Source organism: Epinephelus lanceolatus, chromosome 5 (genome assembly GCF_041903045.1).
Source record: "Epinephelus lanceolatus isolate andai-2023 chromosome 5, ASM4190304v1, whole genome shotgun sequence".
In the NCBI taxonomy this organism is placed as follows: Eukaryota; Metazoa; Chordata; class Actinopteri; order Perciformes; family Serranidae; genus Epinephelus; species Epinephelus lanceolatus.
The window spans coordinates 8383732-8410457 of record NC_135738.1 but is presented as its reverse complement, the minus strand read 5'-3'; the positions used below and the strand labels follow the sequence as shown (position 1 = coordinate 8410457).

The 26726-nt window shown below is 43.5% G+C and overlaps 1 protein-coding gene across 11 annotated transcripts in view; it reads left to right on the top strand.

Moving 5' to 3' along the window:
* phf21ab (PHD finger protein 21Ab) overlaps window positions 1-19402 on the top strand; it is a 43777-nt gene extending 24375 nt beyond the window's left edge. For 2 of the 11 annotated variants that reach the window (XM_033635733.2, XM_078167655.1), the window contains 13 exons: window positions 1994-2146; window positions 3420-3656; window positions 7538-7630; window positions 9766-10107; window positions 11242-11361; window positions 11443-11494; window positions 11585-11664; window positions 12549-12609; window positions 16095-16201; window positions 16598-16885; window positions 17085-17160; window positions 17240-17343; window positions 18439-19402. In XM_033635733.2, the coding sequence (XP_033491624.2) occupies window positions 1994-2146; window positions 3420-3656; window positions 7538-7630; window positions 9766-10107; window positions 11242-11361; window positions 11443-11494; window positions 11585-11664; window positions 12549-12609; window positions 16095-16201; window positions 16598-16885; window positions 17085-17160; window positions 17240-17343; window positions 18439-19257 (2532 nt within the window). In that variant the 3' untranslated portion in view covers window positions 19258-19402. Of the gene's footprint in view, window positions 1-1993; window positions 2147-3419; window positions 3657-7537; window positions 7631-9765; window positions 10108-11241; window positions 11362-11442; window positions 11495-11584; window positions 11665-12548; window positions 12610-15970; window positions 15994-16094; window positions 16202-16597; window positions 16886-17084; window positions 17161-17239; window positions 17344-18438 lie in introns of all 11 variants that reach the window. The other 9 variants (XM_033635734.2, XM_033635737.2, XM_033635738.2 and 6 more) reach the window with 9 other exon arrangements.
* The last annotated feature ends 7324 nt before the right edge of the window (window positions 19403-26726 follow it).

Genomic DNA, 26726 nt, shown 5'->3' with positions numbered 1-26726 from the left:
GTTTATTAGTAGAGTTATTCTTTGCTTTTATGCCTCTGCATGGGCGAAAGCTGTGGGGTTGTCTGTTGATCCCATCCTCTTGAACACGATATCTCAAGAACGCGTTGAGGGAGTTTCCTCAAATTTGGCACAAATGTCCACCTGGACTAATTGGATTTTGGTGGTCAAAGGTCAAGGTCACTGTGGCCCTAAAACACATGTTTTTGGCCAAAGAACCTGGCATGCTCCACATGAGTATGCTTATGTGACAACAATATTTTGATACTAACATTAGCTAGGCAGCTCACATAATGCTACATTAATCGAGGACTGACCAACAGTCAATAATGAACTTACTAAGCCGACAATCCAGTGTCTGTTGGCTGATTTGCTCCCAAAAAATTAGCCTTCTGTCTTTGTTGAGACAGGATACAGTAGCCTAGCAAAAGAAGCAGCAGTCACGTCACCAGCGCCTTTCTGAAAACTTTTTCAACTGGAAATGTTTGGAGCAGCTACACAAAAAGAAGGTGCGCTCTGAAAAAAGACACTGGGCACGGCACTTTTTCTCTCGGTGGCCACATGCAGCCACATATGCTAAGTTCTGCCCCAGGATGCAGATTGACCAATCTCAAGCCCCTTTTACACTGCCAGATTTTCGGCGAATGTTTAGAGAGTTTAGACACACAGAACTGAATTTGCGAGTTGATCCGAGGTGCCCAATTTTCCGCTTCGTAGGGTAGTCATATTGGCGGAACCCTTTTAGTTTAAACAGACCGAGGCGGCTTTCCGCAACAAGAGGGGCTGTTGAAGACTTGTGGGAGGAGCTGTTGATGACGCTGTATGTACAACCCACCGGCGGTGGATAAACAGGAAACAGCTGATAGCAGGAATTAGCGAGCAGCTAGTAGCAAGAGGGAAACACAAACCTGAAAAGATGAGCAACTGGGGAGACAAGGAATTGGCCTCGCAAATGAAGAGGCCAATAACCATCAGATGACAGGGACGGTGAAGAACGGGCCGACTTTCGAGAGAATTGCTGAAGGACTGACCAGCCGCGGCTTCCCTCCCACGTCACTGTTTACGTCACACGCTGAGCTACAAGTTTTGTTACTTGCTCACGCCCCCCATTGCCCCGAAAAAGGCGCATTCTGTATAAACAAAAGCAGGTAGGCGGCATTTTGCTGCACTCCCGATTTTGTTTTTATACCGCCAATGCTGAAAAAAGACTGATTGGGCTTTCCTGCAATTTTGCAAATTCCTATTTGAAAAGGGCTTTAGTATAGCATCAGGCCAGCTCGGACCAGGGACAGCTGTGCTCCATTGACTCTAATGCAATCGTTTAAGATTTCGTTCATTTTCAGGCTGGTTTTGTGGATTTGGAGCTAAATGTTGTGCCTGGGGCACGTCGTGTATTAATGATACTCGTTACCTGGAGAGGTTGGAAAAAGATATACGTTTCTTCCCTGTTCCAAAACCAAAATCATACCCTTTAAAGTGTAGGGTTAGCTAGCTAGCTACTGAAGATATAGCCTACTGAATGTATACACATGCTGCTTTTGCTTTTTAATGATTATAACAGTGAAACAAAGACCGACCCTGCTGTACAGGAACCAGTGAAGGGAAACAGGGAAACTTTGCTGATATTCAACCAGCTGTGATACTGTTTGTCCTCTGTTTTGTACTTTTGATCTACTTTTTTTTGCTGTAACTAAAGCAGTTGGAGGTCAAAGGTCAGAGTCAGTGAAGAGATGAAGAGAGCAGTGATCCCAGAAACTATTTTCCAAAGTGGATGAGAGATGACACAAGTTTGAAATTATGACAAAGTGATTCAAAGCAGTTTCTTCTGCAGAAATCTGCTGCTGTAATCAATCAATATTTATTTGTCATTTAACCTCCTCTCCTCTCCTCTCCTCTCCTCTCCTCTCCTCTCCTCTCCTCTCCTCCTCCTCCTCCTCTCCTCTCCTCTCCTCTCCTCTCCTCCTTTACTCCTCCTCCTCCTCCTCTCCTCCTTCAGAAAAAGGTAGTGGAGCAGCTGAGGAAGGAGCTGTTGGTAAAGCAGGAGCCAGAGGCCAAGCTGCAGCTGCACGTCCAAACTCCTCCAGTAGGCGGCGACATCAAGCCGGCCAACCTGCTGCAGAGCCAGCAGATACCTGGAGGACTGCAGCAGGTAGGAACACACACACACACACACACACACACACACAATGTATTCAAGAACTAAAGAAATTAGACAGCTCAATGAATCAAAGCATCGGCGTGACTTTCCATATAAAACAATTTTCACTCTTTGAATGTAATTAAGTAGATTTATATCACGCTGCAGTGAACTTCATTAAATACTTCATAGCTTGTGATTTACATTCAGAGGGAAGGCTTCAGTCCGTTTTATGCAGTGAATTGTTTATGCGATATGAAAAGACTCAAAGAACCTGCAGAAGAGAGAGAAATACAGCAAGAAGAGGCGAGCTAACTTACTTAACGTACTCAGACACAGTACTGTGACTGACAGCGCAAAGGAAGTAAATGTTTTTTAAATCTACTTACCTGGAGCCAGTTGCCCCCGCTGTTTGTAAGTAATAAGTACATTAAAACACAATGTAGCCTCAAATCACAGCACGTTCTACCAATAACACTTGATTCCTGATGTCAGGTGTGTTTTATTATCAGATATTTCCTGCTCATTTAAACGTCAAACGTCACTATTTCCAGAACCGCTCCAGAATTGAGCTTGAGATCATTTTAATGGAGTAAGAGACTGAACACAGCTACCTAAAGGATTTTCCTTCATCACAAATTTGGATATTGATACTTGAGTATTCGGTCCGAACCTGGATATTATATGTAACGTTTCTGGATTAATATGTCTAAAAAATTAATGGTGCAAACAGATTGAATAAATCATCAGTATACATTGCTGAAATTGAGGTGAAAAGAAATAAAATTATTAGTCTTCTGTCTTTTTAGCCACCGTAGCCATATTTATTTATTTATGGCATGCTGGGAAATGTAGGAAATTGCTTCATCACAGAATCACTCTGTGAATATTGTAAAACAGTGGTTCCCAACTGGTCCAGACACAGGGTACAGATTTCTCCTTAGTCATTAATTCAAGGTCCACACAGTTTAATATATTCAGTGTCATACTTGTGTTTGGACATGTCGTCGAGCTAGTTTGCTGTCTCTGTCAAGTAGCTGTCCATTAGTCACTCACTTTACAGCAGGAAAGAGCACGTCAAAATAAAAGCTCTGTGCTGGAAATTCACTGTACTTAAAAATAAAGTGTGTTTTTTACAAACTTGACACATTTGCGAGTCACTTGCGGTCCATTCAGAATGGACTCGCGTCAAACTTTTGGACCACGACCCACCAATTGGGAACCACTGCTGTATAAACCTCAGGACGAGAGAATCAGGGCGTGCTCCTTTGCTTTTTCTCAACAGACCCTGACAGTCACGCCAGTCCTCACCACGAAGACTCTACCTCTGGTGCTGAAAGCTGCCGCCACGCCCGCCCTGCCCGGCTCTGTCCTGCCACAACGCCCGCCCACTGTCGCTATGGTAACCACAGCTATCACCAAACCCGACTCGCAGAACGCCCCCATCAACCTGCAGGTGGCCAGCAAGCTGACCAATCAGAGCTCGGAGCCCGTGCGACTGGTATCCAAGAACGCCATGGTGGTAAGACCCTCAGTTCCATGTTGCTGTCGCTGCCCCCCCTCTGTAATGTGACTTACTATACAGTATGTGTTGTCATGTGTAGAGCTGTGGGTTTTTAAACTGCCTTCAGGGGGTTTAGAGTGTTGAAAAGTTTCCCTGCTCTCAGTGACGGATGTTTCTTTAATCTCATGGCTGGTGATCGAGCAGGCTGTGGTGTGTGTGGTGGCCAAACTGACAGCACCAGTAACACTTCAGTGACCAATCAAACAGTCATGTGGGTCCAGTTTATCTCATGTAGCCACATGCTCACGTGAAACAAAGGAGGACTGGTAGGTTACAGGTTGAAGGGTGGTGTCTTGTAACAACAACGTCCTGTGTATGAAAGTGTGTGGTCACAGCAAAATATATCCACACTTCCTTGTGACAGAGATGAAAGATTGGTGATGACGGACTCTTTGTGAATTGCGTAACAGAGCTGATTAGACTTGTCACAATACCAGAAAAAGTAGTAGTTGATACCAATGTCATTAAAATTCCAAACACAAAGTACCAGTCCGAGATTCATGAGATTTTGTGGGTGAGGGAACATATATTAATATATAGCTTACAGTATGTTAACAGATTGCTCCTCTGTTGCTGTTGTGCAGCTCTTGTACATGTAAGATGTGAGGGTTTGTCTTTGTGGTAGGCTATCTGTCCTGCCCCTCCTCCACTGTGATCAGACGGCTGGGTAAAAAGCGACAGTGTCAAATGCAGGGCTTTACCCAAACTTGAACATTTTTCAGCTTGCAACAACCAGAAAATAAACGCCAAGCATGTCCTGCTCAGCTCAGAATGGACACTCAGCACCTCGTCATGCTGCCATTCACAGCAGAGTGTAAATACACAAAGGAGGAGGATAGCACCTAAAAGCATTCCTAAAAACACTTATTTCCATAGTGGTCCTTAATGGAAACAGCAAACAATACATAAAAACATATTAAAACATATTATATTAGAAACATGCCCACCCCCCTTGCAACTATGGTTCAAATTACCTCCCTCAAAGAGAGAAAAAATGCTTTTCTTTTCTACAAGTTGAGGCAGAGCTGTCATTACTGTAGCACTTGTCATGTCCTCCACAGATTGTTGTTGCTCATTCATGGTGGTAGGCGTTCTTCTTCTGCCTTTGGCATTTAACGGCAGACCACAGTACTTGTATGTTAGGGTTGGGTCAGTATGAGAAAAAAAAAAAAACGGTCCGGTTTTTGTAAAAAAAAACGCATCAAGTCGGTAATATTGGATTTTCGCCACTTGGGGGCGCAATTGACTCATATAAAATATAAAACGACCTTAAGACAACAGAGTGACAGTAACAAGTTGTTTCTTCTATTCCTTACAAATAAATTTTGCAGCTTACTCAATCAGTGCAAACAAGGGTTGCCTTCTTCGTCTGGCTCAAAGCCAAAGTGTTGCTATAGTGACGCATTCTTTGATTTCGTCGAGACTAAATTGTCTGCCATTATCGACTCCCCGTCACTATTAAACAAACTCCAGGCTACAGTAGAGGCCTCGGCGCATGCGCACTCGCATCCTCTAGCTCAGTCCCTGCCCCACCCCCCTCTCTCTCCTGCTCGCTGTGCGCTTGGTGAAGAGGCAGACACAGGTGCTCATAGACTCCGGAGTACTATAAGCAGAGCGGACTCCGTGTAAAAATGTCCGTGAAAAATCCCCGCAATGTGAAAAATACATGCCGAACAGTCTTTTGTGTGACACTGGTGCACGGAGCAGAGTCACAGAGAGTTACACTGACACGTCGTGCTTTGCGCGCACAGGGCTTGCGGACATCCACTTATACCAGGCGGATCTCCGCGGAGTCCGCTCCGCGTACGTTCCGCCCGAGTATGCAGTCCGGTCGGTCTCAAAAAATAAAACCCAGCCCAAGACGGAGTACCGAACTGAAATGGTATTACCGAGAACCGACCCAACCCTATTGTATGTTGCCCTGTAAGGTCTGGAAGAATTGCATCCCAAGTACCAACGTTGATGGATAAAAACAAATATCACCGTGTTTCAGAATTTTGGCGTCTGTACCAAAGTATCGGATCTCATTACATCCCTCGAGCCAATATGAGAGCGTACCCTATTTTGGTACAGTAACACCAGTGTGTCAGAATATTGTCAGTGTAACAGTAGCAGACATGTCAGGGTAACAGCAGCAGACGTGTCCGTGTAACAGCAGCAGATGTGTCAGTGTAACAACAGACGTGTCAGTGTAACAGTAGCAGACGTGTCATTGTAACAGCAGCAGATGTGTCAGTGTAACAACAGAGGTGTCGGTGCAGACGTGTCAGTGTAACAGCAGGCGTGTCAGTGTAACAGTAGCAGGCGTGTCAGCACGTGTCAGTGTTACAGTGGAAGATGTGTCAGTGAAGCAACAGCAGGGGTGTTAGTGTAACAGCAGACGTGTTAGTGTAACAACAGCTGAAGTGTCAGTGTAACAGCAGACGTGTTAGTGTAACAGTAGCAGGCGTGTCAGCACATGTGTCAGTGTTACAGTGGAAGATGTGTCAGTGAAGCAACAGCAGGGGTGTTAGTGTAACAGCAGACGTGTCAGTGTAACAACAGCTGAAGTGTCAGTGTAACAGCAGACATGTCAGTGTAACAGCAGATGTGTCAATGTAATAGCAGCAGATGTGTCAGCAGATGTGTGGGTGTAAGAGCAGATGTGTCAATATAACAGCAGATGTGTCAATGTAACAGCAGATGTGTCTGCTACAACAGCAAATACATCAGTGTAACAGTAGCAGATGTGTCAGTGTAACAGCAGATGTGTCAGTGTAACAGTAGCAGATGTGTCATTGTAACAGCAGCAGACGTGTCATTAACAGCAGCAGACGTGCCAGTGTAACAGCGGCAGACGTGTCCGTGTGACAGCAGACATGTCATTGTAACAGCAGCAGGCGTGCCAGTGTAACAGCAGCTGGCGTGTCAGTGTGACAGCAGACATGTCATTGTAACAGCAGCAGATGTGTTAGTGTAACCAGTGTAACAGCAGCAGACGTGTCAGTATAACAGCAGACGTGTCCGTGTGACAGCAGACATGTCATTGTAACAGCAGCAGACGTGCCAGTGTAAAAACAGCAGACGTGTCAGTGTAACAGCAGCAGACATGTCATTGTAACAGCAGCAGACATGTCATTGTAACAACAGCAGACGTGCCAGTGTAACAGCAGGCATGTCAGTGTAACAGCAACAGACATGTCATTGTAACAACAGCAGACGTCCCAGTGTAACAGCAGCAGACGTGTCAGTCTAACAGCAGGCATGTCAGTGTAACAGGAGATGTATCAGTGTAACAGCAGCAGATGTGCCAGTGTAGCAGGTGTGTCAGTGTAACAGCAGGCGTGTCAGTGTAACAGCGGCAGACGTGTCAGTGTAACAGCAGTAGACGTGTCAGTGTAACAGCAGTAGACGTGTCAGTGTAACAGCAACAGACATGTCATTGTAACAACAGCAGACGTCCCAGTGTAACAACAGCAGACGTCCCAGTCTAACAGCAGGCATGTCAGTGTAACAGCAGCAGACATGTCAGTGTAACAGCAGCAGACGTGCCAGTCTAACAGCAGGCATGTCAGTGTAACAGGAGATGTATCAGTGTAACAGCAGCAGATGTGCCAGTGTAGCAGGTGTGTCAGTGTAACAGCAGGCGTGTCAGTGTAACAGCGGCAGACGTGTCAGTGTAACAGCAGTAGACGTGTCAGTGTAACAGCGGCAGACGTGTCAGTGTAACAGCGGTAGACGTGTCAGTGTAACAGCGGCAGACGTGTCAGTGTAACAGCGGCAGACGTGTCAGTGTAACAGCAGTAGACGTGTCAATGTAACAGCAGCACAGATCCACATCTGCTGTGGTTTTGTCTCAGGTGCAGGCCACCACCACCACCGCCCAGCCAATCAAAGTTCCTCAGTTTGTCCCTCCTCCTAGACTGACGCCTCGACCCACCTTTCAGCCACAGGTGCGTCCCTGTAAGACCCGCCTCCCACCCTAACCCCCTAAGATCAGTGTCTGTGGCCCACCTCCGGTGACTCGCTCACCCTCCAGCAGAGGGCAGCAAAGCAAACACTCATGCCTTGCTCCGTGGCACTAAAACATTGTTTGCTCTGTGCTGCCTCTACTCATCTCTTCTCCTCTCGTTGTGCTTTTTTTAATTTTTCCGACTGACCTGTGAACGGGTTGTTTTGAAGGTTTCCTGCCTGTGAATGTGTGTGTGTGTGTGTGTGTGTGTGTGTGAGTGTGAGTGTGTTTACCTTTTGTGGTGAGAGCTTGTTTTCCTGCAGCTTCTTGGTATTTTGTTTTCCTGGCTGTCGGTGTGTTTTAACCCTTTAAGTGGAAACTTGTTATTGATGTTTATCTGTGCTGAGTAATGCCACTGGGAGCACCTGTAGTAGCTGTGACAATAATTGTAAGCAGCTGATTCATGATAGTGGTAGTGTATTTAATTGGTTTTGATAGATCATAAAGACTGCATAATACACAGGCCAGGTCATAAAGGTCATACATAATAAGGTTTACTATTTGTTAAGAGTTACTTTTCTAGGTTTCAAAGAGAAAACAAGTATACACATTACTTTATTAAACAAACAAAACTCTTCCTTTTCCTCCATGTACAGCTGGACACATGTATTAATATTAAATCAATACTGTGATATGAGACTAGATGTTGTCTGAAATTTTGGATATGTAATTTGCTAAATTTGGTCTTTTCCTGGTTTGAAATGCTTCATTACTTTAGAATGATGTCATTTTTTTTAACTTTACAGACTGTTCTAGCTGTTCACTTAATTGCCTATACCCACTGAGTCATTATATATATTTAGTCTCTTTTTCTCTTGTTCTGCACATGATTATGTCTCTGCATCAGCGATAGCTGTTGCCAGAAGCATTATCATATTTTTTGGTTGTTCATCCGTCCCATTCTCGTGAACGTGATATCTTAAGAACACCTTGAGTAAATTTATGTTAATTTGGCACAAATGCCCACATTGAGTCAAGGAAAAACTGATGAGATTTAGGGGTCATGGGTCAAAGTCATTGTGACGTTGCATCCATCTCATTTTTGTGAAGGTGATATCTCAGGAACACTGAGAGAAATTTGGCACAAACTGCCACTATGAGTCAAGGATCAACTGATTTGGATTTGGTGGTCAAAAGTCAAAGTTCAAGGTCACTGTGACCTCGTCCATTGCAACTCATGAATGCGATATGTGATGAACACCTGGAGGGAATTTCTTCAAATTTGGCGCAAACATCTACCTGGACTCAATGATTAATTTATAAGAACCTTGTGGTCAAAGGTCACTCTGACCTTGCATCCCTCTCATTCTTGTGAATGTGATATCTCAAGAACACTTGAAGATAATTTCTTCAAATTTGGCACAAACAGCCACTTTGAGTCAGAATGAACTGGTGTTGATTTGGTGGTCAAAGGTCACTGTGACCTCACAAAATGTGTTTTGTTCATTCAGGAATTCATATACTAGTTATGACAAAATTTCACACAAATATCTAATTGGATAAAATGATGAAGTAATGATGATGCTAATAATCTTTACATCTCACACCATCACGGGCACGAGGCTCCTGCCCATGAGTAGTTGCACTCTTCCTTCTGAGTGGTGATACAGTTGGTTGGTGTTGTTCAGTTCATTCCAATAGTGAGGTCATTTAACTGGAAACCAGTCTGTTCCAGTTCATAGTTCTGTTCTGGTATGAGAATAATAGCCCGTACTTGTAGTATCAATAACTGTGATTATTAGACAGGAAGCTTTTAAAGCATTGTACAGTGGTGCTACACATTCATTGACCTTCTGCTCATATCATCGCTCTACTACAAAAACAACGTTCTCATGACATTTTAGCATAAAACACACAAAACATGTCAGTTATATACTTTGACATGGATGGATAGAAGCAGTAGTACTAGTAGTAGTATCAGTGATGGTAATAGAATAGTAGTAGCAGCAGACTGTAGTGTTGGTATTAGTATTAGTAGTATAGCAGTCAACCTGAGACAGAGCTCCACAGTGGCGTTACTCAGCGGTGTCTGGTCATTGTGGTGTCATTTTCTGATTGGCTCTCTGTTGTCACCAGGTCAGGCCAAAACCGGCCACACCCACAAACATCCACATCGCCCCGGCCCCTCCCCCACCCATGATGGCGGCCCCACAGCTGCTCCAGAGGCCAGTCATGCTGGCGACCAAGTTGTCATCCTCGCTGCCCTCGGCGGCTCCCATTCACCAGGTCCGCATCGTCAATGGACAGCCCTGCAGCAAGACCGGCACCACCCCGCTGACGGGCATCGTCATCACCACGCCGGTCTCCACTGCACCCACCCGCCTTGCCAGCCCTGCCCAGGCGCCCAGCCTCACCCCTGTCCTCACCCCGACTCCCGCCCAGCCCATCCAGATCAGCAGCCTGACCCCTGAGCCCAAGGTACGAGTACCTGAGCCAAGTCTGCAGGTTAATAAACGTATGCATGTCAGCTTCTGAAAAATATTGATATATTTTTGTTTGTGATGATAGCAAGAGCATCCATGGGGATTTCTGAGTGCTTTTTATAGGATTATTTTTTCAAATGAGAAATCATAGATGGATATTTCTTTTCAACAAAGCCTTTTAAATTTAGCAAAATTAGATTTGCTAAACGTGGTGTATTTTCTGGTGCTTCAGTTACTGTCTTGTCGTCACAAGAAGATAATAAAATCATCTTTGACAGGATTTCAAATCAAATCAAAGTGACATTTTTATATCTGTGTAGTTCAGTGCCTGGTTGTATTAGGCATCTTAATGGAAGATTTTCCTTAAGAATTGATTTAAGGTTTCCTTCAAATTCATCTTCAGTCCTGTCTTTAGAATAATTCCTTCAGTACTTATGTTTTTAGCCTTATGTTGTGTTTTTATCTTTAGTTGTTCCAAAGTTTTATGAGACAGGAACAACCCTACAGATGCACCAACTAATGAGCAGTTGTTGCCAGATTATAGATTTAATCAGCATTGAGTTTATTCGTTGGCCAACAAAATTGCCCAACACAGCACAACTGAGCTTTCCCTGCTGTCCAACAGCTACTAATTACACTTCGCGTCTTCGCTACCCGCTCCTTCCTGTCTGTTTTGGGGATGCTTTGGAGTCCACAGTATGCAGGGTTGTGCACAGAGTTTCAAATGCTCTTAATCATCATCTGAGCAGCATCATGAAGTTTCCATCAGAGCAGAGCAGGAGGTGCACTCCAAGCAGTTTTTCTCCATCGCTGGATTCCCCCGAACTGAGTTGAGTCAGACGGTAGCTACTCAGCATCATCTTGTTCTGTCACTTCAGCAACTGTAAAGTATTCATAACATATTTAAGATGGACTGAGGACATAGGAAATCAGATTGAAATGTTTGTTGCAGCTGTCTTAAATAATTTCCTTAACTAAGGAAAAATAAAACCTTAAGTGAAATCCTCATCAGAAAAACTTGAGATGCTTCATGCAGCCGGCCACAGACAACACGTCGTTGCTGACCTCCATCATCAGTCTGTGATTGAATCTTGTCCTTACAGCTGTCTTCTTCTTCTTCTCCCCTCAGCAGACTGTTAAACCAGGAGGTGGAGCCGAGCAGAAGGTGGTTGTCACCCTCCCCTCCTCCTCCACTCCCCCGTTGTCTCCTCCTCCTCCTCCACGACCTAAGAAAGAGGAGAGTCCAGAGGTCTGTAGCACAGAGTGACGGCTGACACATGACGGCTTCAGTGTTTCTGTTTCTGATGATGTAACTGTTTCTCTCTTCTAGAAACTGGCCTTCATGGTGTCTCTGGGCCTCGTAACACACGACCACTTGGAAGGTGAGTGATTGTTTGGAGGTTCTTCTTTTTCAGTGCTGATGTTGCAACCATGAAGGTTGCTGTATTAACGCTCTGATGTTTTGATTACAGAAATTCAGAGCAAAAGACAGGAGAGGAAGAGGAGAACGACGGCCAACCCGGTGTACAGCGGCGCCGTGTTTGAACCTGAGGTACAGACGTGTTTTAAAACCCAGTTTGTTTAAAATTCACACCATGCTGCGAGCAAGCACCTGGGTATCGGACTGATCAATCGTGATTGACCATCGTCATGCTGATAGAAGGCTGTAAAATTAATTACAATCAAATTTAGAGTAATGTTACTATCTGTGATGTTCCTGTATTTCATTTGGACCATCGGCTCAATGATACTAAGTAGCTTACCTGTAGGCCTTCCACCTCACTCCCTGCCTCTGGGAAGGTACTTCACTGGGAGGCGAGCAAATGGAAGCTTGGACCTTACCCGCTTTAGCAACTAGAATTCATCCAGCACAGACCCCAGCCCCGGGGTCCACAGAAGGTTGGTGGCCAGTGACAGCACTAGGTCTAACCTGTGTAACAGCAGCAACATAAAGTTTACTGATGCAGCAGGGAGTAATCAAACCCCTGGCAATAAGTCTGGCTCTGGCTGAATTCAAGTTGCTACAGTGCGCCAAGGGAAGGTCAGTCACTGCCAGTCCGCCGCTTCTTAATGTATATAACAGAAACACAGCATGTGTAGACTTTCTGTGTGTTGTGGTGGGTGCCAGTCGTTTGTTGACGTTTGCAGACTCCATTTCTAAGCAAACATTAGCTACTGTTAGCGCTGTAGAAGAGGTGAAAGCCCTTTTTACACAGAGCTGCTCCTAAGTCCCTTCTTTATGCCTCCTTTGCATTTTTACACAAAGACAAACGACGGCAGCATCATTGCACCTCAGTGTGTGATTTTAGACAGCATTCTGGCATCACTGAGTCAAAAGAGGAGTGACGGGCTTGCAATTAATTAACGATTATTCATATGTCATTACTACTGTTATATTTCATAACATGTTTTTTGTGTTTCCACTTCTTGTTGCAGAGGAAAAAGAGTGCAGTGAGTTACCTGAACAGCCCTCTGCACCAGGGGACCAGGAAGAGAGGTCCGTATGAAACACTGATCTACTGGTCCCAGACCAGCAACAACTGGTAGAACCAAACTAGAGACTGGGAGAGTAGAAGATACAGTAAGAGAAGCAGGGAAAGATACACGAGAACAGAATCAAGTAGAGACACAGTAGAGCTGTAAAGTGTAAGTAAAGATACAGCACAGTGAGTACAGTAGAAAACAGAGGAGCAGGTGCAGCTGTATCGAGGTCAGCAGAGGGTCAGTACAGTAGAAACAGTAGAACAGAGACTAATATCTGACTCAGTACTAATAACTTGCTCTTAAACAAGTCTTCCCTCCTCCTGCTGCTTCCTGCTTCCTGTTTCCTGTTGCTTCAGTCAGTTTAATGTCTTACAGCTGGATTTATATTTGTTTCACATGAGTCACCTCAGACATCAGCAGATTTGGAGATACGATAAGAAAAGTGATATTTCAGCTCAGGCTGCATCTGTTTCTCCGACAGGTTCTCTGCTCCTCTTCAGTAAACCTGCAGACATACATACTGTCATTGCCGCCCTCACAAAATGAACGACAGAAAAGAAACAGGATCACTCAGAGTATATAGTGTATTATTCAGATACTTTATCGTCACTGAAGGGGCAACACAGTGTATCTCAATATCTTGAATCATAACCCCTGATTCTAGATACATATCAAATTGTAAGTGTGGCAAAATAATGCAGTTTTTGAAAATCTATTTCTCTTTTCTTTTTCATAGTATGAAAACAAGAAAACACCATGTGATTAAAAACGTTTTATGATTCATCACCATCCCTGTAATATCATTGCACATTGCAAACTTAGCAAAAAGGAATTAACATTTGCATTTATCAGTAACAAAAATAAAATTGCCTTTAGGATGGGGTGCCAAGTAGGTCACCTGTTAGAGCAGACACCCCATGTAAAAAGGCTACATCCTTGCCTCAGTGGCCACAGGTTCAATTCCGAATTGCAGCCTTTGCTGCATGTCATCCCCTCTCTGTCCCCCAGTGACGCTGCTACTGTCCTGTCAAACAAAGGCCAAAAAGCCCAAAAAATAATCTTCAGAAATCAATGTCATTTATCAAGACAGAGTCAAATATCAGCTGATTTCAGCCTCTTACATGGATGATCTGCTGTTTCTCTATTTTATATACAGTAATTATAAACTGACTTTATTTGTGTTTCAGAGAAAATGACTTTTTTAGATGTTTTACAGAATAACTATTTATTTAAATAATCAATTAATCAATCAATAATGAAAGTGATGATTGGCTGCAGCCTGAGCTGATCTATACACTAAATTACTTCCTGCTCTGTGGTTGTTTCTGACCTCTGGATGAAGAAGATATAAATCCATTTGAACCTTCACACCTGTTCTCTTCTCTGGGATTTGTTGCAAGGCATCCTGGGAAGTGTAGTCAGTTTACTGTTTAAAGCAGAAGAATCAGAGACAGGTCGAGTCCTAAACTTTGTGTTCAACATCACAGATTCCTGGCATGACTGAAAGTATCTGGGAGGAGTTTTTAATGAGTGATGTTTTAAATCTCTGCTGTTCAGTTCAGATCATTCAGAACACGATCACAGCGACTTGTGTGAACGTTAACTCGACTGTTAACAAGACTAACATGAGTTAGCTTTTATTACTTCACACCTCAAAACACTAAAACTGAATCCATGAAGCTTCCACTTACAGGTGACCCTCTGTTCAACTGAACCTCTAACACTGGATTCACATTTTATCAGGAGAAAAGACTAAAAGTTGATTCACGTGTAACTCACAGTGTCAGATTTTATCACAGCAGCCACCAGAACAAAGTGGAGGTGGTCATCACCAAAGGGCTGCAGCTGCTGAAAACACCGAGGTCTTTGGGGTTTATTTTTTTTAAATGTGGGGGAGTTTTACACAACAAATAAAAACTTTAACATGGTGGGTGTTTTAGAGGCTCATTTCAGTAAGTTTCAACTCAGTATATTTACATTTAAATAGATTCACCCAATAACAGTACATCATAACTGATGAAAGCTCGGACTCAGTTATGATATAGGAATAAAATATAGTAGGTGGTAGACAAAAAACAAACCAATATCCCTCAGCTACTGAGACACTCCAAATGTCTGGCTTAGTGTGTGTGTTAGTAACAGTTATATTAAATTTAATTAAGGATACCTGAAATTTGATTTATTTTTTTTTTGTCTGTTATATTTCAGGTTTATGTAAAAATAAAAATATCAGCTGAGACATTACTTTTATTTTTTTATATTGATAGTTTAAAAAAAGAAAACATGTCAAAATGAATAATAAGTTTCTTTTATTAATTTATTTATTAGAAACTGCTCAAAGATAAGATAAGATATTCTTTAATGGTTCTCAGAGGGAAAATATTGATAAATAGAGAAGTAAAAATTAAATTAAAAAATAAGATTACATAAAATAAGAGATATATACAAGTAAAACAGTAGAGGTAAAATGAATAAATACAAATAAATGAAATAAATAACCCTAAATTACAAAAAATTAATAAGTCATTATTAAATAACAAGTAAATACATAAATTAAATAATAGTAATAAATAGTAATAAATCAATATGAAGTAAATAAAAAAATCAGAACATAAATAAAAATAAGAGTTATGAATAATTACTAAATAAGCAAATAAAAAATAAAGATAAAAGTAATAAATAATAATACATAATTATGAAACAAGTAAATAAAAAATTAGAACATAAATAAGTAAAAGTAATTGTTATATATAATTAGTCAATAAATAAATAAATAAAAATCATAGTAATTAATCGTAATACACAATAAGTGAATAAAAATAGTAAATAAATAAATAAAAATCATAGTTATAAATAAATAATTAATAAACAAGTAAGTAAATAAAAACAATATTCCTAATAAACAATTATTAATAAAGAATTACTTGAAGCATTCAAAACCAACTTTTGATGCCTGACACATTTTGGCTGGTACCCAAAAAACTTTGAGGTTTGTTACACAGCTCTAAAGGGCTCTAATTAAATACCAGTGGCATTATGGGAAATGTAGGATTCAGTACCCATACTAGACACTAAAAGTCAGGATATCTAATTTTTACCAGTGATTTTAGATTCTGTCTCTCGGGAGTCTCCAGACTGAACTTGACCTCAGTGTTTGTAACCAGCTGTCTGCAGCCCTGGTGACATCCCATAATAACATCAGGACCTGAACAGGTGACTGAGGTGTGATAACACCTGACACTGAGCTTCAGTAGGTTGTACTGGTGCTCGGCTTCAGCTCGCACATAGCCAGTCTCCTGCACTAACACTGCTGTCTGTGCTTCTGACTCCTCTTCCTCCTCTTCCTCCCTTACCGCTCCCCTGTCTCATGCTAGCCAACGAAGACTCCCTTTCCAAGGTATGTCATACAGACTGTTTGTTTTTGTTTTCTTCCCCCCTCTCCATCTTTCTTTTTTTTTCTTTGTTTTCCGTCTTTGTCGTCTGTCTCATTTCACCCAGGTCGCCCACCCAAATACAGCAGCGTCCCGGAGCTGGGCAGCCTCACCCCGACCTCCCCCTCCAGCCCCGTCCGTCCCCTCCCCCTGCCCAGCCCCAGCTCTGGGGATGTAAGTAACGATGGGGGAGACGGACAGTTCAGAGGGTTGGAAAGCCCGTCACACACAATCCTTATTGGCCCAGTAGCTCTGTCACTCATTTGCACCCCCAGGCATCCACAAACACTTCATTAGTTTGTTGTCTCCATGTGATAATCATCAGCCATCAGTTGATTTTTTACTTTCAGCCTTACAAAGTGAACAGTGTCCTGTAGACTCCATAATAACTACTACTCAGAGCACATTCTAACTCCCAGACGTCAAGTAACTTTTCTCTGTGGGCTCAGTAACGTAACACACACCATGTCCATTAGATATTAAAACCAGGCCGACTCAGATCATGGTGCCTCCCCCTGCCTCTCCACACATGGTTGGTGGGAAACTGATTGGTCCAATTCTTCCTCACAGGGAGACATCCATGAGGATTTCTGCACTGTGTGCAGACGCAGTGGCCAGTTGCTCATGTGCGACACGTGTTCTCGTGTTTATCACCTGGACTGCCTGGATCCACCCCTGAAAACCATTCCTAAAGGCATGTGGATCTGTCCAAAATGTCAAGATCAGGTAACCGCAGCAGCCGTGACTGATCCTGAGTCAGGGGGAAAGAGAAGGGCCAATCAGGGCCAGCAGCTGTACTTGACTGTAAAATCTGCTTTGTGCCACTCTGTCCTGAACTGTAGGACTGTTCAATCCTTTGTAAGCATAAACATGATGCAGTATGGTTTTTTTGTGCTTCTGTCCCATTCATTGTGTCAGTAAAGATTGGCATCTCACATCCATCCACTCCATTGCTTGTCCCTGTTCAGCCTCACCACAGGGTGGCGGCTAAATGTGTCTCCCCTTGAGTCTTTTCTAAGTCTCGACCTCTTTGACAACTGCGAGCTTCTCTCTGCAGATCCTGAAAAAAGAAGAAGCCATTCCCTGGCCTGGTACTCTGGCTATTGTTCATTCCTACATCGCCTACAAAGAAGGTGACGTTAGATCACTTTCACATCTGCATGTGAGCAACAGTTAACGGTGAGACTAACATTTTATTGGTCTCTGCTGCAGCTAAAGAAGAGGAGAAACAGAAGCTGATGAAATGGAGCTCTGAACTGAAACTGGAGCGAGAGCAGCTGGAGCAGAGAGTCAAACAGCTCAGCAACTCCATAACAGTAAGAAACTCTCTCAGACAGCTCAGCAACACAATCACTAGAGATGGATCATGGTAGAGACGGTTAATAAAATATTCTGGTACTCTAAAGCCCCGTTTCCACCAAACACTTTCAGTATAGCCTTTGGAACCAAAAGTAACCCTTCAGACATGGTACCTAGACCCTAGTGTTTCCACAGCAAACAGTACTCTTAATTGTGGGCGGGGTTGTTGTCACTCATTGCTCCATCCAGTACAGTCACCATCCATTTGAGTGCAACCGAAAAGTTGTGTCACTCTAAGAGCTCCTGAGTGGACCTCATCCCTTTATATCTAGCGCTGCCTGCTTTAACCCTCCAACATCGCAGTTCCAGTTACATTGCGTATCTGTCATACCCCATAGCCCCCATTTTCCCAGGTTTCGGCTTGTCCAAAAAGAATATGGCGGCCAACTCATAACAAAGAACCTCATATTACAGTTGAACAGTAAGCAAAAATATGTTATATGAGGAAGAACAATCTGTAGTTGGACCAACAGTCCCAGAGCCAGAGAGAGGCTGAGCTGTGACATGAGCAGAGAGATCTAAGTGCTGGTTAGATGGAGGGAAGTTTGCCATAGTTCATTTACACATACTACTCACGTTATTATGATACAAAGCTGATTAAAAATCAGCAAAGCATCCTTTTGACTGTGCAGCTTGTCGACACAAACGCTTTAAAAAGTATCTTTCAGGGCATTGTAAAACTAGTTCATAGAGAGATGACAGGAAATGAGGGACAAACAAAAGCGACAAAAGTCACACTTCATGATCCGTGTGTGGACACACTGGTGTCCCAACATAAACACTTCACCTGACGGCCAAATATATTCAGTACTGCATGCAGATTTAATGAAAAGCTATCAAACCCCAACCATTGCCCCTCAAAAAGAAGACTCAGGTGTCTCAGAATTAAACATCTGTGAACTGACAGGACACACTGCTCCATAGTAGAAATATAGACTGATCTAGAATCTAGAGGCACCTGAACTTGAGGTGATAAATTACTCCTTGATAAATTATTTTTGGTTGTTCCTTAAATAAAATAAAATCTGACCATGTTGTTTTTCCTCCCTCAGAAATGCATGGAGACCAAAAACAGCATCCTGGCTCGTCAGAAAGACATGCATCTCTCCCTGGAGAAGGTCAAACACCTGATTCGCCTCATCCAAGCCTTCAATTTCAACCAGGCTCTGGCAGAGACAGAGGTGAAGGAGGCCAGTGCCAGAGTCCAGGACGGTGCTGAAGTTGCAGTCGGCTCTGAAGCAGCACCAGAAGCTAACTCTGTGGAGAAAGCGAAGGCTGGGAGCTCCTCAACCAGCAGCAGCACTGATGGAGACAACAAACCAGAGGAGCACGGAGCCGTAGGGAACAACCAGACAACAGGAGCAGCAGGAGCAGCAGGAACAGCAGGAGCAGCAGCGGGAGACACCGACAGCCAGGCTGTCCTAGAAGACAGCGCAGTCCTGACAGCAGAAAACAGCCCTGGTGTGGGGGCAGCAGGGGGTAAGGCAGGGCCTGGTGATGGGGTAGGGGGAGGGGGTGACACAGGGACTGGCCTTCAGGTGGAGGCTGTGGTGAAGCCTGAGACTGACGCAGCTCCGGTGGTTGACATTCCCGCTCCCTCAGTGGTCGCGCCTGTTGCCACCACCAACGGTACGGCCGAGCCGGCCTGCCCCGACCACAGCCCCGCAGGAGCCTGCACCACCAACGCCACCACCAACTCTGAGAACAAGATGGCTGCCGTCAACCCTCCAGAGACAGCGGTGGAGAAGAAACAAGAGGAGGTCACTGACAGTGACGGCAGCAGCAACAGCAACAACAACAACAGCAAAACCTCAGAACCCTCCCAGCATTCTTTGCCAGCTCTCGTCAGCAGTTTGGACAATAAAAAGTAATGCTACGTCTCTGCGGGAATTCAAACATATATATTAAAAAAAAAAAAAAAAGACTTTTGCTTGCACCGTCCGGTGCCCTGAAGTTGCCAATCTGTATAAATGTTGTTTGTTTGCATTGTATTGTCAGACTGTGTCAATGGTAGATATACAGCCCAAGTCACATGACTCTGGGAAGACGTAGGCTGCTCCACCCACAGAGCTGGGCTACAGGAAGGCTTACGCACCAGTGTCATCATGCCAATTAGTGATAGACGTCAGTGGTGGGAATGCTCAAAGGGAGATTTAATTCATCATCACACCAGTGTGTGCCTGTTATAGTGGCCCCTGTGTTCTCTTGTGGGGGGGGGAGGGGGGTGGGTTCACATGGGCACGGAGAAAACCGAGAACATGGAACCAAACATCTGTCAGGGGTTACTGGTCTACAAAGCAGTGTTGTGATAGAGTATGAGTACTGAAAAGAGAGCCTGTTCATTCCCTCGTCCCAACAAACTTAATGTGAACAACCTTTTACTTCTGCAGTCCCACCACCCCGAACTCCTCTAAACCTCTACCAACAAGTCGTATCCCTAAACCCTCCTTTGCCTGATCTTTAACAGACTTCCCCATCAAATACATCTTCAGTCAAAAAAAACGTTCCTGTCCAGTCCACCAACGATTCAGTTGAACCTTTCTCTTAAATCTAAAAAAGCTTCAGTATGCTTCAAATGAACTGCGTGTCTTATGAACACGTCTGAAGGCAAAAGTGTTCATCTGTTCTGAATGGCCACACTTGAAGGCGAGGTTAAAACTGTGAGGGATGTGTTGAATTCAAGAAAGGGGGTCACAGCTCACAGTTTCAGACAGTCTCTCCTAGAGGACGTCATGGTGTTGCACTTGTTTGTACACACCAAACAAAAAAGAAAAGAAGGTGAAACCATTACCACTTTGACACAGCAGCTCACCTGACCCCTTACTGCATTAAGGATATGAGATGTCGAAAATGTGGAGGAGGCTAATGTCTTTATACAAACTTCCTTAACTTCACCTTAACCTACAAACTATCCACAGTCTACTGAAAACCATGACCTCTCCCAATCAACCAGTAACCTCTCACTAAAACTGAAACCTGTCATTTCCTGTCCGCCAACGATTCCAATGTGACATCCCTCTTAAATCCAAAAGGTTTCAGTTGCTTCAAATGAGCAAGTTTGTACAAAGTGTCGTCCGAATGCCAACACTGGAAGGCGAGTTAAAAAGCTGGTTATTGTTATTGGAAAACCTGGACTTGCCTTCCCAGTCCACCATAATCCAATGTGACATCCCTTTTAAATGCCATCAAACAAACTTCACAGCCCTAACCCATGAACCAATTACTCACCTCTTTCTCTCCAGTCAATCGATGACTTTAAAATTCCCTTAATGAACAATAATCCAAATTCGAGTTCCTATGTATGTCTGGACATGTCTGGGAAGTCTTGTTCACTTGTGATGCTGTTTAATGTGTTTGTCTCAAGCGTACTGATTCCTTTAGACCAACGTACTCTAACCTCCCCATCAACCAACAAGTTAAACCTTCAAGTCTTCAGTCAACAGAAAAACCTTTACCATTTACTGATGGTGACTAAACCCAAACTTACCTTCCTTTAGTCCAGCAACAGTCAAATGTGACCTCCCCTCTAAACACCCAACAGCTCACTATGCTTAGAGTAAATTAGCTGAAATGAAGTGCCCTCTGAATCTTCACACAGGAAGGCGAGGTTGAACACTTGTCAGTGTAGAGATGTGCGAGATGAGAGAAATGGGTATAACGGAGCTCACTGTTGGATGGTCGCACTCGATTGTTCACGGTCTCACCACCAGTTTAGGAAAGTTACAAAATTTTGCGGATGTACTCCTTCGATTGCAGCGTCTGAACGGTCAAACACTGTCAAGTGCTCCATCAAACACTTTGTTTATGCCAGCATCCGTAGCCCCCCGGTCAGTGACTCAGACTGTGTTCAGACAACCAATATATCAATACATCATAAAAGTGTCATACAAACACATTCTGACACCTTTAAACCAACACCCCCCCTATCGCTAAAACCCAAATTTACCTTCTTCATTTGACCGATAGTGATCTTATACCCACAAGGATTCAGTATTCTTCAAACAAATTAGTTTCAACACAGTATAACCAAACAGAACATTACAAAAAGGACTCCTATAACTCTTCACAAACCCATGCGACCACAAGTTGCTCCTACCACCAGGAAGTGAGCAGGGCCAGTTTTGAAGCCTGATTTCGTAGTGGTCAAATAGTGTAATTGCACCGTCACGTGATGCCCTGTGGTCCAAAAAGACATTTTCCCATAGTCTTACATGGCAAAAGAGAAATCAGTGAATTCATTTTTCTGAGTGTCACAGTCCCTGCAAAGTGACTAGTTTCACTATCAAAATTTGATCCATTCGGCCTAATAACATTTGCAAAGTGTACAAGACAAATTAGCTGAGCACTAAACCAGAAGTAGCCGTCTCGTCATCTGTAGTGCGCTTACTCTATGGGCCACACAGTGTGGAAGCACCTCTTTTTTTATACCTGGCAATTACCATTTTGGGGCCCCGCCTCCAACACTGTATCTAGGATTCTTTATTCATCCATGGCTCCTAATCCTACAGGTGCGTTTCCCATAATTCCACCACTGCCAGTGTCATACCGAAATGACAAAATAGGTCGTATATGACCGTTAACTCTCACAGGTAAAAAACATGTGGTTAACACTGTGAAACGGCTGCTGTTGCACTTTTGAAAAAAGATCATGGTTTGGGTTTAAAAAAAAAAGCATGTTTCTTACTAAGGTAACTTGACATAGTTGACTTTTGGCTTCACATAGGACATGAAGAGGGTCAAAGTCTGGTGTTTGTTTGAAAGGTCCATCCACCCCGACCTCCTCCCTATGCAGACTTTGTCACTCTTTCTACTGCCTTATTTGACTTCCACCTTTGCTCACATCATAATTACTATGGCCACTAGAGGTCGCTGCCTAACAATAAAAGTAGATAGAGGCCATGAGAAGCTGCTATGTGGACAGTCTCAAACATTGTTAAGTGCAACCCCCACAGTTTCAGACATCAGGAAAGGTGTGGACAGGCACCATGTTTGAAGCGTACTGACGCTTTTAAACTGACTAACTTGCAAATCAGTCTGTGAACGGTGAACACTGACCTGTAGCCTTCACCTGGTGACTAAAACCCAAACTTCCCCAGTCCCCCAACAATTTGACCTCCTTCTGGAACCTGAACAACCCTCAACCAGAAACTGAAGACTCTTCCCTCTCCCAGTCGAGCAATGACCAAACGTCCCCTATCATCCAACCAACAGTCCCAGTTAACTCCCCCCTCCCCCGTCTCCTCCCTCCCCGCCTGTATCCCTGAGCTCAAGCAGAAAAGACGCAGGTATGGAGGACGAGGTGGAACAGGTGTCGTAGCCTAACAGATGTTTTCAGTGGTGTCGGTCAAGTGTAGTGATTGAGTTTTCATTCGTGAGTCAAGTGTGTCAACTGTGAGCACTAAATGTGAAATTGCAATATTGCAATGTCAACACACACACACATACACACACACAAACACACACAAACTATATCTGGGCTGTGTTTCTTTTTTATAGGAAAAGATATTCAGGTCTTCCTAGTCTTCAGAATAAGTGCTTTCTGTTCCTGAACCTGCTGGACTGGCATTATCAACACACAAAGGAGTGGTGATCTTTGCATTATGTACATTTCTGTTGAATCCTGAACTGCCAAAATGATGTTGTATCCAAATTCAGCAGGGACAAGTCCACTTACTGTATGGAAAGATCAAATCATTGGCGTTGTTGTAAGATACAGATGACGAGACCATTTCAGATATTGGAAGTCCCCAGATTGAGACAGGAGAGCTTATTAAACAATAACATTAGAGGAACTTCTTTTTCCTTGAGGTGGAGGGATTTGTTGTATGAACCTTCAGACGGATCTCAAAGGACAATACCACAAATCCTGAGATTAAAGCACAAGCTTGCTGCATTACAAAGAAGTGCTGAAGAGCTTTTTGTATGTTAATATGGAATTAAACAGAGTATGCATCTCTTTGTTGTGATGTGACTTATCCCCACATTGCCAATATTTTTCTAGGAGGAAACACAAACCTCTGTCTGACATTAAGGCTCAAGTCTAGTTCATATATTGTGGAGGAGGAGGAGGAGGAGTTGTTGGTCTCCTCGTGCATCTCTTTTCTTTCTGGAGCATGTCTGGGCTGAAATGTGATGCTGTTCTTCGTTGGCTTGGTGGCTGTCAGTTGGGGTCTGTCTTTGTCTGGTGAACTGATCATGACTTCTGGCTTCTCGTTGGGTTCGGGGCATTAACAAACTCTGGTCTGTTCATTAATGGTGCCTCTGGTTGTGCTTTTTCTGTTTCTTTCTTTTTGCATTATTGGAAGGTTTTTGCTTAAATTTCAGTCGTCCAAAAACGTATTCACCCCTGAAAGTGTTCAAGGTTCAGCTCTCCAAAGTTTTTTATGTTTAAATACTTTTATTACGTGTCATCTGTTTTTTATTGATGAGGAATTTGTAGCCATGCTAGCAGCATCCATCTATTGGTCCGACAGTCAGGCCACCGCTTTGGTCCAGAATAAAATATCTCAACAAGGATGAATTGTAATGAAATTCAGGTCAGACATTCGTGGTTCCAAGAGGACGACTCCTGACTTTGATGATCCTCCGCACCTTTTACTTAGCGCCACAGTAAAACAGCTATTGGATGGATTTTCCTGACATTTATTACAGATAGCCGTGGTGCCAAGAGGACAAATCAACCTAATCGGCAAAATAAATGTTGTCATTGTATGGTTCTGCAAACCATGGATATGTGGCATATGTACATTGTTACGTAGCGGGAACGTTGAAAGGTTACACTTCTTCATGTTTAAACAGGGCTGTGGTTTACGTGTGATAGAGCTTTGATTGTTTGCCCAAACTCAATTTGGCCGACTCGACTGGCCAGGTTTGGATCTTGGACCGGGTCAGATTCTCACCAATTTACAGGTGTTTTTGTTTGTTTGTTTGTATTTGTGAAACTGGCAGTTCTTGTGTGTAAATGAATGATGGGACAGTGGAGGAATAGAGTGGAGAACTTGGGGACAGTGAGAGCTAGAGAATGACAGAAAGGAGACGAAGAGAAAGAGAGGAGGGCTGCAAGGTGACTTGGTTGGCAGTATTTGCTTCTGCCTCCCCAGCAGTGGGAGAGATGTGATCGACATCTGTGCCTCCGTAGACCGCCATGCGCACTCAAAAAAGGAGACGTGCCAAGGGGCGCGGTTCACTTTGCCAAACCTGTTATGCGTGAGACACAAAGCCGATGACAGACCATTGAAAAAACCTCAGGATGAGAAGAAGTGGGGAGAGGAAGCGGCCCTTTTGCTTGGAATAAACATTTCAATATTATTAATATTTTTTAGTAGAAATTCTGGTTTTTAATCAGGCTCGGGTCCAAAACTGCTGCTGTGGTTCAGGCTCTGGTCAGGGTTGGACAGAAACTGTGCTAGTTCATGTAGGGTGAGGTCTGATATTTCATGCCTGATCAAAGCTTCACTATGTGGTTATGTTTAGGCACCAAAACCAATGCATTATAGGTAGGAAAATACAGTGTTTTGGCTTTAAATGCCTGGAATAAACAGCACTGTCTCCACTGAAAACGCAGCTGGTAACTAACAAACTGTTTTTGCTGTCTGTTGATCTTGAACAGTGGTCTGCAGCTCGGCAGGTGTTAGTTTCAAAATGATGATGTGACGTATGAATTTGACGAATCCATGGCTTGCAGAAACGTACAATGGCAACAGTTTCTTCTGGCAATGCTGGATGAATCCTAATGATTTGACACACAGTTCGGCTCAGATGTTCATGTTCTCCAGAATCCCCTTTACTTTAATAATTTTCATCGATCTCCATCATCAGGTCAAAACTCTAATGTGTCTGACACTTTGGTTTATGACCAGATACTTGCAGAACATCAGCATGTTGTCATTGTGAGCATGTTAGCATGTTGATGTTAGCATGTTGCCGAGCAGAACAGAGCTGCTAGCATGGCTGTAGGATAAAAGTTAGACAAAAAATAATGACTTCTGCAGAGACCAACAGTGTCATCTTCTAACTACAAAGGAAACATGTACATGGTTGTGTGGGTGAATACGTTGTTGGGCGACTCTAAAATAAGCTGTTACAGGTGTCTTTTTTTCATATCACATGGACTCTTGTAACTGAATCAGCATATCTTTATTTACACTTTATTTTGTGACATCAGCTGTACAAACTGCCTTCATTCAGAAGATCCCAGAAAAGAGAAAATCTGTGTGACATTGTTTGGCCACAGTTTTGTCTGATACATGTTGACGTGTCTGATGGAGAGTTCAGCCATTCGAACGTGGAAGAAAAAGACTGGCCAGGGACGCAGTTCTAACACGAAATGACCCCAAATCCCTCATGAATCCCGTTCATTGTGTGTTTTGTTCTCTGTCGGCTCACTCGGGTGGATCTTCTTCTTCTTCTTCTTCTTCTCTCGACGTGTCGTTCACTCGTTCATCTAGTCTCTTCACTTGACGAGGTTTTCTTTGAACGAGCCCGAGCTTGTGTTCCAGACAAACTGGACCTCTCCCTCTGTACAGTAGGTACCTCGAGTGCCTTTCTTCAAACAGCAGATAATATTTGTCTCTCGACTTGCACTGTGACTTGTAGAACCTTACTAACCCTCCAGATGATGCCCCGCCCTATCCCGCCCCGCTGTGCCCTGCCCTGCCCTGCCCCACCCTCCTCCGGTCTGTCCCGTGACCCGCTCCCTTCACCTCAGGCTGCCGGTAGTTGATGCAAGTGGAAACTACATTTCATATTATGCCATTTAGATTGACCAGATAGTGTTTTCTTGTTGTTTCTTATAGGAGTTGCCTTAAATGTGTTTTATTTTCCTTTTTACGTGATTTAACTTTTACATTAAGGAGAAGAAAAAAAAAATCACTGCAGACTCTGGCGAGCTCGTTCGGTCGCTGTGGTCGATAAAACGCTCCAAAGAGAGATTGTTTATTATGACATCTCTGCTCCGTGTGACAGCCAGCTGTTTGTGACGCACTTTTGGTTTGACCAGTATTATTATTATTATTATTATTATTATTATTATTAGAGTGTAACAAAGGGATCTGTCAGCAGCAACACGAATCACGGTCATAAATCCCGTCAGTCCTGACTCATCTCCTCCTGTGACTCGTGCATTGTTCCCTCTGTGCTGTGGTTCCTTCTTCTTGTGTTTTGGAGAGATGATGAGTTTGCTGAATCAGGTCATGTGAGCCGCCACCTGCGTGCATTTGGAGTGAACAAACGTAGACCCAATTAGCAACATCTGTCCACTCGGTCTGGTGGAACGCATGCCTTCTTATGCAAATTTTTATACAGGATTTGTCAAACCTTTTTAATATGCATTTGTTTTTTT